Raw genomic sequence first — 17,525 nt, 5'->3', positions numbered from 1 at the left:
TTTGGTGGATCTGAATGTATTTTGACTTCTTTTAACATATCAATTAAAATATAACATTTCTTTCTTTTTAATCAACAGGAGTGAAACCTCAGTCCGGCTGGTCCATTGATCCTTTTGGTCATTCACCAACAATGGCTTATCTTCTGAAGCGTGCTGGATTTTCACACATGCTCATCCAGAGAGTTCATTATGCAATTAAAAAACATTTTGCTTTGTATAAAACATTGGAGTTTTTTTGGAGACAGAATTGGGGTATGTCGTGGTTGATGAAAGCTCAAGATCCTGTTGACCATGTCACAGAGGTTCTGGTTTATGTCACTGTAGGTCTCACAGTGTCAGCCTTGAAATTCCAATCACTCAAAGATACTTTCTCTTCTATGACAGTGATTTTCCAGTATGTTTATGTCATTATTCTTGACACTCATGATTAATTTCCAAACATCATGGGATTGTTTTCTATGACTGAAGGAAGAAAACTAGCACAGTTTTATCATAAAGCTGAACGTCGTTGAGAACTGATCTTCAGTTGCTTGTTCTCATTCAGATAATGCTTCTTCTATCTCTCTTGTCTCTGCGTCTAATAACAAGTTCCTTTGGACACCTTGATCTGCTTTCCTGGAGCAACCCTCATGCCACCCACATGTCTGCTTTCACTCTATTCTGTGAGCCCCATTGACTCATTCTTGGTGGTCGTTCATTAATTTTGCTGGTCCCATTTCCTTTCCTCAGTACAAGAGGTGAATTGACCCAGGGCTTTTGAGATCCCCTGCCACATCCTTGTCCTTTATTCTTTCAGTTCCTTTCCACTCCTCTCTTCTTGCTGAATTCAGTGGCTGGTGTAATGGTCACAGTATGTCCTGTTGCCATTAGCCTTTTGGCAGGAGCTGGCACTCATGAATGGACAAGGTCATGATTTTCGTGAGCCAGCTGTAAATTTTACTTAGTTTGGTTCTTGCAGGTGAGGTGTTGGTTCACTTTGTGCCATTTCTATGTCTAGTTGATAGACGTGTTCTAGTAGGTAGAAGTGGTCAGTAGAGGGGTCGCTGTGGATCTTCCTTCAGGCTGGCTGGAAATGCTGCTGGGGTATAGATACTGGAAAAGCAGCTCTTGATTTAGGATCAAGCCTATGTGTATATGGCAGTGTCATTTTGAATGTTATGTGGCTTGAGGATAAGCAAATTTTGTGAATGCAAATTTGTTGGCTTTTTGTTTCAGATATGGGATCGGTCACAGACATATTTTGCCACATGATGCCCTTCTACAGCTACGACATCCCTCATACTTGTGGGCCTGATCCCAAAATATGCTGCCAGTTTGATTTTAAACGACTTCCAGGAGGCAGATATGGTTGCCCTTGGGGAGTACCCCCAGAAGCAATATCTCCTGGAAATGTCCAAAGCAGGTATGAAAATATGCAGCTCATAAAACACCAAGAGCAACATGGATAATCAACTGTGAGTTACTGAAGGTTTGAATAAATAGGCATCAGTAGTTAGCATTACCATTGTTCTAAGTATTCATTCAGATCTGATCTAAAGCAGCTGAAAAGTAACAGAATCTTGGGTGTACTTTTTATGTGTTATAATTTAATGGAAAGTGAACAATAGTAGATCAATATATAATGGCTTACCTATAATGTGCTATTATAATAGTTTCCTTTCCCCATATTATAAAAGCTTTCTACTGTGTTTGATTGATTTCATATACTTTTGTTGATAATAAAACTTCAGTTCCCATTGTACAAATTGGTGAGAAAAGCAACTCAACTGCAAAAACACATTTATTGAAATGGAGCACATGAAGAGTATAATTATCTGTTCTTTTAATAACAATTTCAAAAACATTGAATGCTGTCCAGCTGTCATGAATAAAGATCTTTGCATTACTGATGGTTTTTGACCTAATGAAAACTTTAAAAGAATTTACACATAAATACATTTAAGTAACTCAAAGGAATGAACTGTTTTGTTAGAAGCAAATTGTGTTAATGAAGGAAGCATCTCATTATTAGTTCCTTTACCTAAAAATTAAAGATGTATAATCCATTAAATAATACTTTGTGTTATAATAGAAAGATAGTAAGTTCTGCTTGGAAATAGAATAGGTTTTAAAATTTTTTGAAAATTTATTTATGAGAGAGAGAAAGACAGAAATTGTGTGTGTGTGTGTGTGTGTGTGTGTGTGTGCGCGCACACACATGCATACGTATGCATGCACACATGCATCCATGCCAGAGCCTTTTGTTGCTGCAAACAAATTCCAGACACATGTTACTTGATGTGGCTACTGGGAAATTGAACTTGGGCCATGAGGCTTTGCAAGCAAGTTGCCTTTAATCACAGTAAGACTTTAAAATAAAGTAAGATGCCTGTACTATCAGATCTATGTATTTAAGAGAAGCCACTTTTTACACTGGGTGTGGTGAAATGTCTGGAATCCTAGTAGTAGGGAAATGGAGGCACGATGATCATGAGCTCTAGGTTGTCCTCAACACGTAGAATTTTAGGCCAGACTGAGCTATGTGAGATAGATTCACGATGTAAAGGCATGACAATAACATTGCACTTTCCTTAACCTGTGTATAAAGTGTGTGTGTGTGTGTGTGTGTGTGTGTGTGTGCATGTGCATGCATGCTTTGGTATATATAATAGTCAATTTAATTTTTTTTTTTGCATCATGGCTGCCTCAGGAAGCAGATGGATACTCTTTTTTTTTTTTAAAGTTAGATTTATTTTTTATTTTTTTTAAGTTTATTTATTTGAGAGTGACAGACACAGAGAGAAAGACAGATAGAGGGAGAGAGAGAGAATGGGCGTGCCAGGGCTTCCAGCCTCTGCAAACGAACTCCAGATGCGTGCGCCCCCTTGTGCATCTGGCTAACGTGGGACGTGGGGAATCGAGCCTCGAACTGGGGTCCTTAGGCTTCACAGGCAAGCGCTCAACCGCTAAGTCATCTCTCCAGCCCCAGATGGATACTCTTTCATAGTGCATATTTTATCTATTGTTACATTTTATTTTTAGACCTTTTGGCCTCATTCCAGTGTAGTTAATTTTATTCTTCATGTTTTCTTAATTATAAGTAACAATCTAAAATGTTTTTGGAAGGTGAAGTGTTAATAGTAAATGAATATTAAATATTATGCCAAATGCTAATTTCAGAAAGCTAAGTCTGGTATGTTATTTAAGAACCCTATGGTTAGATTTTACTCATCAAGCTACTAAATAACTGCTAAAACGTTTGTATTTGCAAAGCAGTCTCATAGTATAAATTTTAAAAATCCATATAGGACTTTGAATACTGATTTTCTTTGAGTTACTTTCATAAGTTCTTATATGGGTGAATTGTGATTTATTTTGGGGTAATCTTTGAAGTGAAAATTGGAATACTAGGCAAAAACAGCCAAATAATTATTGTGCAAACCCTCACTTCATGAGCTTTGGCTTTATAAACACTTGAATAACTCTGGGTTTATCTTGTTTAATTTCATTTTCGCCAGCCTTTCTTCCTAGTGTATATAACCAGACTTCCTCAGTAGTGCCCTAGGTCAGCGTTTCCCAAAGGATTTCCTGCAGAATGCCAAATGTGAAGTATGAAAGCTGTTCACAGCAGCACATTGTGCTTGGCTGACCTTTGAAGTCAGTGGGGTTGAGCCCAAGAGGGTTGAAACCAAAACAGCTAGTTTAGCTGCCAAGCAGTATTTGGTGATCAGTATCAAAAGGGACAGTGTGACAGCTGATCAGATCATTGATGGCAAGTGTGAATTGAGTAGGTTTTCTTCCTTTGGATGAGCAAATATTGTTCTATAACATTTATAGGTTATGATTTGTAACTCTTGGTCTTGTTCAAAATATACTTTTGCTGTGTTTAATCCGTTACTAAGTTTTTGCTTAGAGGAAGGAATATCAAAGCAGAGCAAACTTCAGGGCTGATGTAGGTGAGGGAAACTTAGTCTTCTCAGATTCAGTTATTTTAAAGCAATGAGCCATATGAATGGAGTTGCTAAGGTGAGGCTTCAGGATAACATGGTTCACTGTGATTTCTAGAAGGATAATCTATTGGAAAGCTATGGGATTTCTCTATAGTAAAAATTATTTAATCTTTTTATTATTTAAAATAGATAATGTGATAGTGAAAACAATCTACTTAATCTTATTTTATCTAAGATCTGGAAAAGTATTCAGGAATTCATTTTAATGTAATACTCTTTTGAATGTTTGTATTTCACACGTACTGAGCTACCCTGTTGGCATTTTCTTAATACATTTTTTTTTTTTTTTAATTTTGGTCTTAATACAATTCTTATTTGTCCATTTCCTTTCATAGGGCTCGAATGCTACTTGATCAGTATAGGAAGAAGTCAAAACTTTTCCGCACTAAAGTTCTTCTGGCCCCACTAGGAGATGACTTTCGGTACAGTGAATACACAGAATGGGATTTGCAGTACAAGAATTATGAGCAGCTATTTAATTATATGAATTCTCAACCTCAGCTTAAAGTCAAGGTAATGAGAACATACAGTGCTATGTTTGGAACTAAGCCTTCATTATTAAATGAGACTAACACAGCATCTTGAGTTTCTTTGTCCTGACTCCAATATTGTCTGGAAAATATCATTCTTAAACTTATATTTAGTTTGTTAAGGAAAAACTCCAGTTGAGCCTTTTTGACTCAATTTGAGAAAACTTGGTTTTGGGGGATTAAAAAGGCATTACTTTTACTTGAATGAAAATGTATACCTCATAAGTTGTGTATTTCACTTTTAAGGGTTGTCCTGACTTTCTTACATCATTGGAAACTTACTGTTTTTTTTTGATAGTCACATTCTTGTGGGTTGATAATGTCACTGACAGTTATGTATGAACATGTTAAGAATTGACAAATGTTTCATATCCAAAAACTACATTAGTATTTTTCCTCAATAAGATTTCTAAAATTAATCATTTACCTAGGTTCTTACTATTTTTTTTTACACTATAGAAATTTAAAATGTACTCAGATATTTTGAACATAGCACAAGTAGCCATCTTCTCTTCATATTCACAGCTCAGTTCCAACTCAAGGCCACCCTTGCCTCAGAGGTGCCCCAGGATCCTTCTGGAGAAAATTTCAGATGCTATATGGTTATATCTGTCATGATTTAAGTGTGCATCTTACAGTGATTTTATTTAAATATATAATCATAGGGTTGGAGGTATGGCTTAGCAGTTAAGATGCTTGCCTGCAAAACCAAAGGACCCAGGTTCACTTCCCAAAGACACGTGTAATCCAGATGTACAAGGTGGCACATGTGTCTGGAGTTTGTTTGCAATGACTGGAGGCCCTGGTTCCCCTATTCCCTCTCTCTCTCTCTCTCTCTCTCTCTCTCTCTCTCTGTCTGTCTTTCTCTGCCTGTTCCTTTCAAATACATGAATAACAATAAAAAATACAATCATAATACCATTACCACATAAAAATCAGCAACAATTTGATAATATTAAATACTATGAATAGATTAAAATTTTCTTGATCTCATAAAACAGATATTATAAGTCAATTTTTTCAAGTAACACATATATTCTGTTTAGTCAGTAAGTGGCTTAAAGGTCTTAATAGTATGTCTTAACAACTGCATGTGAGAAAATTAATTATTCATCATGTTTATTCACATGTTAGCCTGTAGGACAATGGAAGATCCATTGAAGGAAATGATTTTACTATCTGGAAAATTACAAAAGTGACAGTAGACCATAGTTAATACAGTAAGAACTCAAGTTTATTGAATAAATTTCTATAATATTAAGTAGCTTAACTTAAACATAAGAATCAAAGTTATTAAAATATTTGTGATAAAAATTTTTGCCGGCTTATGAATGTGAGCATTAGAACTTTGAGTCTTCTTGGCAGTTCTCAAAGCAGCTCATGCTTGAGTATTTGATCAGAAGAGAGAGTGTGACTCTTACTTCTAAACGCATCTTATTGGGGTATGTGTTTCTCTGAAGAACCAAATTATGATTATATTATTTTACTATTTCCCCGTTAGGTCCCTTTAAAATAACTATTTAAAATAATTGTAAACAGTATACACACACAGGAAGACTGTATAAAACATAAGTGTACAGGACATTTTTTCAGTTTAGAAGACCCTTAGATACCTACTATCAAAGTCAAAGCTTAGGGCATAATAACATTTGAAACAACTTCTTAGGACCCCTCCTGGTCATCACCAGCTCCTGCAGAAATAGCCAATGTTTTCATTCCTTTTACCTCTTACTCAGTTTCATATTAAGGGAATTATAAATGTGGACCATTTGGGGTTCCAGATTATGTTTGTGAGTTTTATACAAACTATTCATTACTTTTTGATAATGTATGGCATCTAGTATCTCAGGTATCTGTTTAATGTTTATACCTTTATACCAGAATTTTAAATTCTGTTATTGAACATTTAGGTTGTCTCCGATTGTATTACACATAAAATTGTTTAAGCACAGTGTTTTGGTCATTCAGTATGAACATGCTTACCTTTAGGCCGTCATGCCAGTAGTATACCAGTGCACCAGTTATCGCCTGTGTGACATGAATTGTTCTGTAGCCTTACTCACACTTCATCAGAATTGTTTTTTCTTTCATTTTTAAAATATAGAATGCTTCACACATTTGTGTGTCATCCTTGGGCAGGAGCCATGCTAATTTTTCTCTGTATCATTCCAATTTTACAACCATTTATTTTGTTTTATTTATTTTAAGAGAGGAAGAGGCAGATAGAAAACGGGCACACCAGGGCCTCCAGCCATTGCAAAGGACTCCAGATGCATGTGCCATCTTTTGCATCTGGCTCATGTGGGTACTGGGGAATTGAGCTTGGGTCCTTAGGCTTTGCAGGCAAGCACCTTAACCAATAAGCCATTTCCCCAGCTCTTGTTCCAATTTTAGTGTTTGTGTTGCCAAAGTAAGCACTCATTTTCCCCCCCTTTTGATTGATGTGTTAAGACTTTCTGCCAGTATGACAAATAACTGATTTGCTTCACAGTCTCAGATTTAGTCATGATAACTGGGTTCTGTGTTTCTGGTTTGCAGAAGGACATGCTGGAGGAACCCTAATCAGATTTGTGGGCATCTGTGTCTACAATGTCTGTTCATTGCTAGTGGTTTATTTCACTAACCTCATACTACCTTAATTGCTACACCTTACCTCTAAATTAGGTCTTACTATATGCTTGTATAAGAATCAAATTTGTTGCCCCTTGATTGTGTTGGTTGTCTGTCTTTCGTAGTTCTATATAAGTAGTCAGCTTTTCTCATTTACACCAAAACAAACAAACAAACAAACAAACAAAAAACAGGTTTTGGTTGGAATCACATTGAATCTGTGATTGGTGTATAGTTAACTTTGAGCCATTGTGAATATTGTATATACCATATATAATAATGCAGTTGGCTTTTGAAAAATTATTTTTACATTTTTCTACAACCTGATTCTGTATATGAGAGAAAGCATGAGATAATTGCCTTTCTGAGTTGGTTTGTTTTGATTAACATGATCAGCTACTGTTCTGTCCATTTTCCTCAAATGTTATTTTTAAAAATTTATTTATTTGAGAGAGAGAGGGGGAGAGAGAAATAGCACATAAGGGCCTTGTTCCTGCACATAAACTCTAGACTCAAATACTACTTTGTGCATCTGGCTTTACGTGGATACTGGGAAATTGAACCTGAGCTAGCAGGCTTTGCAAACAAGTACCTTTATGTACTGAGACATCTCCTCAGCCCTGTTTCTTCTTTCTTATTTTCACATTTGCATGTATGTGTGTGTGTATATCTGTTGGTTTGCATGGGCACACACGTGTACATATGCTTATTTCACATGTGTGCATATGGATGAGGAGGGTAGAAATCAATGTAAGTCACTTCCTCACTTCCAGCTACACCTACACCTTCCCTATTTGGCTACATTGGTTAGCCAGCCTGCCAGCCGCAGGGATTTCTTGTCTCTGCCTTTCCAGTACTGGAATTACAGGTTTGCAACACCGTACCCAGCATATTACATGGGTGCTGGTGATCAGAATTCAGGTCCTTATGCATGGCAGGCAGTTAAACCATAGAATCATCTCCCTATCCCTGCAATTTTCTTTTGCATTTTAACCTTGCATCCCGTAACCCTGTCAAATATTTGTTAATTTATTTGCTTATTAACTTTCTCTGAATTTGTGCAGTATTAGTATATTTTTTATTCTTGAAGTGTTTGTTATACATTTATCTGTTGCTTTGTCTTACAGATGTTGTCTCCTCCATATCTGTTCCCCTTTGAGTAAAAGTAGTGTGTGGATCTGCTTTTCCAACGGAGGAAACAGTAGTTCATTAACATTCATGTTGTTTGTTTTGAGACTATAGGTTTCCTTTACCAGATGTAGAAGAGGCTTCATTTTCAGAGTTTTTTTTTTTCTTTTTTTAAATGTCATTTATCAATTGCTACTTTTAATTCCTGCTTTCTTCTAGGTTATCACACCTTGTATAGAACTGGGCAAGTACCTGAGATGGGAATTAGACTGTTGGCTTTACCTTTCCTATAGCACCTGTGTCTTCCAGTCCTAGTGGCCTGGGTTGCTTGCTCTTCAGTAGCTTCATTTGTTTTGCGTCTACAGTTTATCTAATTACATGTATGGGATGTTCAGAGTCATTAGAACAAAATATAGCCTGTAAGTGTAAAATGGCCATTTTCTTTTAGTGAAAAGGAAAACAAAAGTGCATGTAGTTTGGATGGCTAAAACATTGCCTTGAAAGTAGCCAAGACAGCCAGTTTTCTATTGGTGATCACTTATTTTAATAGTTTTCTTGTTTTGTCCTAGTAATGGTGTCTTATGTTTAAGACTAAATTTGCTGTCCTTTAATGTAATCAACCTCTAAAGACTCAGCTGGTAGAGCCCTTGAAGTGTAGCCATGAGGACCTGAACTCAACCCATATGAAACTACTGCACTTAGTGGCACATGCCTGTAATTCCAGTGCTGGGAAGGAGGAAAGTGCCTGAGGTTTGCTGGCTAGCAGTAGTCTCACCTAAGCGGTGAGCTGTAGGCCAAGGATGTGGACAGTGGTTCTGTGTCCTCTATGTGCATGTACATGTACACGTGTACCCCACACTACAGACACGCGGCACCCATACATACATGAATAAAAACTGTATTTTTTATTTAATTATTTTTAGGTATCCCAAATATTTATTCAAGCTACTAAGAAATTTTATAGAAGAATTTACTCAATTCCTTATAAAGCTAGCACAGAGGGTAATATTTTAATCCTTAAAGACTGAGTCAAGTTTGTCACAAAGCCTATGAGGCCACTTAACTAAACATGATGGAATCATATTTACCCTGAGTAATATAAAAAATTAATTGAAATATTTTTAAATGTGTGTGCTTTCTTATTATCAACTATGTGTCATGCTATACATTTCTGAATTTAGAAACTTGGGGACCAGAGAAATGGCTCAGTAGTTAAGAGTGCTTGCTGTGGAAGCGAGAGCCTGGGACCACAGAAGTCAATAGCTGGGCCTGGCCATGCGTGACTGTAACCCCGGTCATGAATGTGGATGGCAAACACTGGAAAATTGGTGAACTTCCTGTCCAAGAAAACAGTGAAAGCAGCAGCTCTGCAGTGGGTGGGAGACTCTGCCTCAAGGAAACAGGCAGATAAGTGAAAATGGGGACCCCCAACATTCTCCTTTGGCTTCCACATGCAGGATCGCAGGGTGTGCTCATCTGTACACATGCTTCACACCACACATACTCTCCGCACATCCATGTGCTCCAAAATGAAAAAGGAACTTGGGAGATTTCCATGTTAGATCACTAAGAGAAATGAAACTCAGAAATGCTTAGATTATTGATACTTGCCACTGTTGTTGTATATACAACGGAAAGCTTATCTGTGTCTGCTGGGTATGAAATTAATACTGTATTTCCTTTTTTGTGTGTGACTCAGTTCAGTCCTTGGTAAATTACACACCTATTCTGCTTTTTACTAATGCTACTAAATTCACAGTAATTATTAGTTAAAATGTATTTAGTGTTCATTAGGTGCTGTTAATTTTTAGAAACACTTTAGTTAATTCTCTGGCTGTGCTGGCAGGTACTATGGTTATTCTTATTAGAAGTTCAGGAAACACATAGTAACTTTCCCAAGAGAATACTTTGGTAAAGGCAAAGTAAGAGCAGATGATATTTAGAAATAACCACCCATTTTGGTGATTATAGCATAGTTCAATTACAATCCCTTGTATTTGTTTTGCTGATATCATTGTAGTAAATGATTGGATTTGAAGTTTTGCTTTTGAAAGAGAAAAATGATAGCTAAAGACTATACCAGTATGTGCTAGTAATGATTCTGAGCCCTTTATTTAGAACTCTATCCTGCTTTAACATAGAAGTTTTTTTTTTAATTTTTTTGTTTATTTTTATTTATTTATTTGACAGTGACAGAGAGAGAAAGAGGCAGAGGGTGAGAGAGAGAGAGAGAGAGAATGGGCATGACAGGGCTTCCAGCCACTGCAAACGAACTCCAGACACGTGTGCCCCCTTGTGTATCTGGCTAATGTGGGTCCTGGGGAACCGAGCCTCGAACCGGGTCCTTAGGCTTCACAGCTTAACTGCTAAGCCATCTCTCCAGCCCTAACATAGAAGTTTTATAGAATATGCTCAGAAGCCGGTGTGGCATAAGTGGTATAGATAGGATTTAGGCCCATACCATTACTATATTAAATCAAAATGATTTGTTCTATCTGTTTACAAGGAAGAAATATATAAAACTGGTATCTTATTATTTAAATAACACATTCTGTGTTTAATATTTTTTTTGTTTGGTTTTTCAAGGTAGGGTCTCATTCTAGCCCAGGCTAACCCGGAATTCACTATGTAGTCTAAGGGTGGCCTCAAACTCATGGCGATCCTCCTTCCTCTGCCTCCCGAGTGCTGGGATTAAAGGAGTGTGTCACCACTCCTGGCTTAATAATCTGTTTTTATTGAGAGTATCTACCTTTTGCTTTGTATTTATAAGGTCTGGTATAATTGTTTCTCCTTCTTTGTTTTGTAGAATTGTTTGGCCTAACAAAAATGAATTTATATATTGGTGATTTAAATCATTAGGCAAAAAGAACTGTTCATTTGAGTAGTCAACATTGTAATTCTTTATCATTCTTAATATTTACCTTTGTGCAGTATAGAAAATGCCCATGTTTAAATTTTTTTTTATATTTATTCATTTGCAATCAGAGAGAGAAGAAAAGAGAGACAGAGAGAACGGCACATCAGGGCCTCTAGCCTCTGCACATGAACTCCAGAAGCATGTGCCACTTTGTTTATTTGGCTTATGTGGGTACCTGAGGGATTGATCCTTAATGCTTCACAGTCAAAAGCCTTATCCACTTAGCCATTCCTCAAGTCTGAAAGTCTATGTTTTAAATACCCTACTGCTCTGATAGTCTTTCTGTTCTTCATTATAAGAACTCAAACTAGAGTTGAAGGGGCCAGAAGAAGATATGATATGTGAAACATCTTATGACTAACAAAACTTACATATTGTATATATGTGTGTGAATATATACATCATATATAATATTTATTATATATTATCATATATCACACATAATAATATATTTATTTATATAAATATATGATGTATATATTCACACACAAATGTGTATATAAATATAAATGTTTTTGTAATTGTCTCTATCATTTAATAAACTTGGTTACTCCATGTCTGGATCTTTGAATACTTTAGAACCTTAAGGATCTGTAAAGAGTTTCATGTGTACAAATTTGTAGATTTAAATAGCTGTCCTCCTAACTGCTTAAGTATACACACTTTCTCTTAATTAAGTTTGGGACTTCATGTTAGGATAACAAAACATTATGGACATTCCTCACCCCAGCTTCTGATTCTTGTCAGATCTATGAGCTTTGTACCCATCTTAACTTAGACCTACATCCTACATATTTAACTTTTTCCTTTTAGTGTAAGACATGAAGCATTTATAGGTAAAGGTGCATAATTGAAATATAACTCTTGGTAATTTGTTTTACTAGATCCAGTTTGGAACTTTATCAGATTACTTTGATGCTTTGGAAGAAGCAGAGGCAACTAAGAAAAACGGCCAGTCCACGTTTCCTATTCTAAGTGGAGACTTTTTTACTTATGCTGACCGAGATGATCATTACTGGAGTGGCTATTTCACATCAAGACCTTTCTATAAACGAATGGATAGAATCATGGAATCCCATTTAAGGTGTGTTTAACTTGAGAGAGCTACACTTCCTATTCCCTTCTTTCATGTTGGTAGAGCCTTTTAATGGAGTGTTGCATACATCATTTACAAAGTGTTGGTGTACTTAGGAAGTTTTAATGTAATCAGAGATATGCCTCCATGGTATAATCACATTATTTCATAACCTTCTATTCTCATGAAAATACAATTTATCTAATTTGATGTTTTAGGTGTTTATTGAGTTTTGTATCTTTCTAGTTATATCTACATATAATTAATTGAACATTGTACTAATATATTCAGTCTTTTTACTGAGTGTGTCTTCAGCCAGTTAATCTGGTAGGCTGAAATGCTGTGAGCATTCAAGTGACAAAGAAGCACATGGGGCTTGAGAAGCTGAAACAAGGCCCCCACGTGGACACTCTAAAATGAATGAACTGTGTATGTGGGAGACCTTTAGAGGCATCATCTCAGTTCTTATTTCAAACACATTCCTGTAGGTATGATTTTTCTGCTTTGAAAACAAAATTTGAAAGAGATGAGAATTGATGTGGCAGGCAAAGAGATTGGCTGAAAGGATAAACATATTCTGAGAAGAGAGAGCAACCAATAGAAACTGTAATGACATTAAAATAGCACCGTCCAGTAGAATTTTCAATCACTGTCCAAGCGAGCTGTTCCTGTGTTGTCTACTGTGGTAGCCATGACTTTTGAGCATTGAAATTGTGACCCATGAGAACGATCCCAGTGACTCCTAAAACTTTGTATTTGACCTAGCAGAGAAATTCATTTTCAAGATGAGTCTTGATATGAAAAAAACAAGTTAGCTCTTACTTACCTTCTATGATTTGCTAATGGGCCCTGAATACATTTCTCACAGTTTCTAAAAGAAAATATCTCATATAAAATAAGCATATGTAAGTGCTAAATAATGTAAGGATTCATACCACTGAATTGGTGACTTTTAAGCATTTTTTTCTAGTAGTAAAGACTAGTGACAAACTATATTATTTTAGTTAAATGTGGTTTATTGAGCATATTTAAGGCATAGTGGTTACTGTTGGGAATATATAAAGAAAACTGCTTTAAGGCAAAACAAACCAACAAGTATACAATAGTTTTGAATTTATGCATGTACCCATTTATGTGAAAGTGAGCTTATTATTTGTATATAGTAATACACTATATAGTAATATATATGTATGTAGTAATATATATAGTGATATATTTTTTGTATATAGTAATAATTTTGTAAAATATGGATTTAAAAAATCAGAAAGGTATAAAGAAGGAAACAGACCTGGTGGTATGGCTCAGTGGTAGAGAACTTGCCTAGTATATTTGAGGATGTGGGGACAGTTTATAGCCCCAAAAGACATAAAATCTTTTTGAAGTCTATAGTTTTACTATTTTTAAGATATCTGTGTATGTTTATTAATGCTTTTCAAAACCAGGAATTTTGCTGTGTGTGCAAATAGACATATGTAATTTGCCTAATTCCAGACTAGTGATTCTCATGCCATGATATTTAGAGAGCTTCTTATTTTAAAGTAGACATTATATTCTGTCATTTATTTCTACAGTTCAGAAAAATCATCATTTAACAAAAAACACTCTCAATATCTCCTTGTCCCTGAACATTGATAAATTTTAAGGTGATTTTTTTCTCCTTTCTCATTAACATGTTTCCAGTATAGAACCATATGCTTTTTGTGTCATTAATCCACGTCTCCTTTAAAAGCATATTTACAAATCTGTCTTGAACCATCTCTTCTGATAGACAAGGAAAGGTGGGCCTCATAAGTCCATATTCTTCTCTCAAAGGCATTCTAGACTAAAGGTTTTCTTTTTAAGAACTAAGTAGAAAGCCTTGAGTATGACTCATGCCAATAATCACAGGACTTGGGAGGCTAACACAAGAGCATTGGTGGGAGTCAGAGACAAGTATGTGCTATGAAGTGAGACCCGGTCTCAAAAGAAAACAGAACAACTAAGCAACAACAGAAAGTCTACCACACAAAAGAAAAAAGACATCCTGTTGGCATTTTTCATGAATTCTATTTTTGTATGTTATCGTTCAAAACTGAAAGCTATCATTTTCTGCCTCCTCTTTGGAGCATCCCACTCCTGTGAACATGCATTTCACCACTACCTCACCTGTTACCATGTGGTGTGAAAGTAACTGGCTTGAGCTGATACTTCACCTGGGTTGCTCACAGGGAGCAGAAAAGGCTGGAACACTTGTCTGATTCTTACTGCTCTGTTAGGGGTATTGTCCTTGTGTTATCTATGTAAATAAAACTTCCTGCCAAATGTGCTGTCTTCTTTCCCAGATCATCTGGAACCAGGACCACTGTCAGCACAGTGGCCTTTGATGATCGAGACATTTGATAGATACCTTTAATTTTATAGAAATGTTATTTTCTGTATCTTTTGTATAAATTATTTTCATTGAAATTTTGAACTTAAAAAACTGCATTTAAAAAGTATTAACATCCTTAACAAGGAGGGTCCCTTTGGAGGGGGGCAGGGGTGAGGGTAAGGATGGTACCAACATGTATTGTTTACATACCGAGTATGTCCATAAATAATATTAAAAAGTACCAGTAATCATAAGCAGTAATGTTTGTTTTGAAATCAAAATTAATCATTCTTTTATGTAATTAGGGCTGCTGAAGTTCTTTACTATTTCGCCCTGAAACAAGCTCAGAAATACAAAATAAACAAATTTCTGTCGTCACCACATTACGCAGCATTGACAGAAGCCAGAAGGAATTTAGGTCTGTTTCAGCATCATGATGCTATCACAGGAACTGCAAAAGACTGGGTGGTTGTGGACTATGGTACCAGGTAATGTAATCACGGAAAAATAATTTTCAATCTTTTTAATTGTGGAGTCATACACATCTTGAGATGAAACTGTTAATGTATGTTAGAACACATCAGTAATGATTTTCCTTCTATATATTGCTATAACAATGTGTCACCAATTTTGAAAGTGTTATCAAGAAATCAGTTGACTCATCAACTCTTAATTGTAGTGCCTTTCTCCAGATAGAGGGTTAAGCATGTCTGTAAAGCTGATCCTGGTCTCTTCTAAGCATTGCATGGCAGTTGGGATTATCTTCTTTATAAAGAATTTGGCATCAGTTAAATTATACCTAAAACCCAAGGAGATCAAGAGTCCTACTTCATTGTATAGCAGCTTAATGTCATCTCACTCCATGTCCAGGTGTTTGTAAGTGTTGACTTGTGCTTAGAGTAACACTGACAGAAACGAGTAAGGTGAGAAAGAAGCATAACCAGGAAGAAGAGTGAGTCATGTGAGGTTGATGGACGCAGGGGAAGTAAGAAGGCTGCCTGGGGTATTGAGACAAAGGTGTCTTTCTAACTGTAGAACTGTCACAAGACCGTATAGGCAATCATTTATTTCTGAGACCATGAACAGGCTTTGTCTTAGAAAGGCAGAGGTCCTAAGCAAGTGGTGCTTCCCATTATTGAGAAAGCTGACCTGTTTTGATAGTATATCTGTATCCTTATGCCATGCTTTGGTTGACTGCTCATTCGGATCAGTGTGTAAGGCCTTCCTACGTTGGGAAAGGAGCTTTTCCTATTGTTTCATTACAGTTTAGACATTTGGTTCTTCTGGCTTTTCTTTTATCATGGACTAGAGAGATGTGGAGATGTGATTCAGTGACAATTTGTCTACCACGCAAAAGATAACCAAACCCTTTGGCTTTAATCTACAGCAGTGTTGCCAGAAAGTGGGGCACGGGGGAGTAGAGAGGAAGGAAGAGAAGTAGATATTCAGGAAGGAACCACACAAATGGTATACTTCGGTATACTTCATAATCATTTAAAATCATCAGCACTTTGATTTTCTTATAATTTTAAATTTTGTTTATTATAACTTCCATATGAAACGACAGAGCACATGAAGTCAATACTGAACAATTGATCTGCAATTGAAATTGCTAATTACATTGTTAGTTAGAATTCTTTGACTAGTTTTCTGAAAAATATAGGTTTACAAGTTTTCTCTCTCTCTCTCTCTCTCTCTGACTCTTTCTCTCTTTGTCACTCTAAAATAAATAAAAATAAACAAGAAAAAAATTTTAAAAATGGTAGTGTTGCTAAACGTCTGGTAAAACTATAAAGTGCAAGCCACCTGAAAAATAAATTTTGTGTGTCTTCTCTATGAATTTTGGTCCTTAAGAAATATATTCATGGTAAAATCTTGCATATCTCTTCAGCTTACCCATGGGAAATGTTTTTATGGATGTAATGTCCACTGAGGTTGAACCAACCTTAAAGTAGAAAGGTCATTAATGATGGTGGTGATGGTATTCACTCAGGAAAAACATTTTTGAAAGTAAAGTCAGATTCTTCACTTCTCATTTTTGTTTTCATTTTCTTTGGTTCTTGCATTCTTGATTTATTGAGATTTTAGAAGTGAGAGTTGCATAGATGGGGGAGAGCTCCTAAGCATGGAGAAGTCATTCTTCTGCACAGTCCACCAGCTCTAAGTCTTTGCCCCAAAATATTTTCCATTTTATAATCCTTGTAAAACACCTGTTGTTTGGTACTCAATATAGTTTCTGTTGGTTTTAGCTTAACAAATCAGACTATACACAACTGCATGTCAGAGGAAAAAAGACATAGTAAATTTCAAATTGTACTTGACATTTGTATATTTGCTTTCTCAGTGCTTCACTCTTCAATTGAAAACTTGTAAACAATTATCACATCATTAGCACAGACATTTAAGGAGGAAATTTGAAAACACAAGTTAGAGAATTATAAACAAAGAGGCAGCTAGCCTCAGTTATTCTCGTAGACTTGGACTGTTCACTACTGCTCACTCAGACGTTGGCAGGAACGTTGCTGGGGGGAATTGTGAGTCAGGGTTGCATGTGACTGCAGTGTGAGCAACTCCAAACAAAGAACCCACCTTGCTTATTTTCCTCTCATGCAAAACATCTGTAGGTCTATTCCAGACGCTTCCTACTTCCTGGGCCATCCTAGGGTGGTTCTGAGAGCTGTGCTCTCAATAGCAGGCTAAATGCTTGTATAGTTATGAAACAGAGAAGAAGAATGCCCTCTAGCATTTTTTTTTTTTTTTTTTTGAGGTAGGGTCTCACTGTAGCCAGGCTGACCTTGCACTCACTCTTTAGTTCCAGGCTGTCCTTGAACTCACAGCAATCCTCCTACCTCTGCCTCCTAAGTGCTGGGATTAAAGGCATGCACCACCATACCTGACCCTGCATGGTATATTTGAGGGTTAATTT

At 36.3% G+C, this 17,525-nt stretch overlaps 1 protein-coding gene and 1 pseudogene across 2 annotated transcripts in view; one reads left to right on the top strand and one right to left on the bottom strand.

The window, feature by feature from the left end:
- The window catches only part of Man2a1 (mannosidase alpha class 2A member 1), a 186,840-nt gene that overhangs the window by 74,606 nt on the left and 94,709 nt on the right, over positions 1-17,525 (top strand). For both annotated transcript variants that reach the window (XM_045132451.1, XM_045132452.1), the window contains exons 6-10: positions 79-252; positions 1,216-1,402; positions 4,325-4,502; positions 12,059-12,258; positions 14,905-15,087. In XM_045132451.1, the coding sequence (XP_044988386.1) occupies positions 79-252; positions 1,216-1,402; positions 4,325-4,502; positions 12,059-12,258; positions 14,905-15,087 (922 nt within the window). The remainder of the gene's footprint in view (positions 1-78; positions 253-1,215; positions 1,403-4,324; positions 4,503-12,058; positions 12,259-14,904; positions 15,088-17,525) is intronic.
- Positions 6,614-6,713, bottom strand: LOC123454319 (annotated as a pseudogene).

The sequence above is a fragment of the Jaculus jaculus genome, chromosome 13 (genome assembly GCF_020740685.1).
Source record: "Jaculus jaculus isolate mJacJac1 chromosome 13, mJacJac1.mat.Y.cur, whole genome shotgun sequence".
Taxonomy (NCBI): Eukaryota; Metazoa; Chordata; class Mammalia; order Rodentia; family Dipodidae; genus Jaculus; species Jaculus jaculus.
The sequence above is the reverse complement of the archived record's forward strand: the minus strand, read 5'-3'. Positions and strand labels throughout refer to the sequence as shown.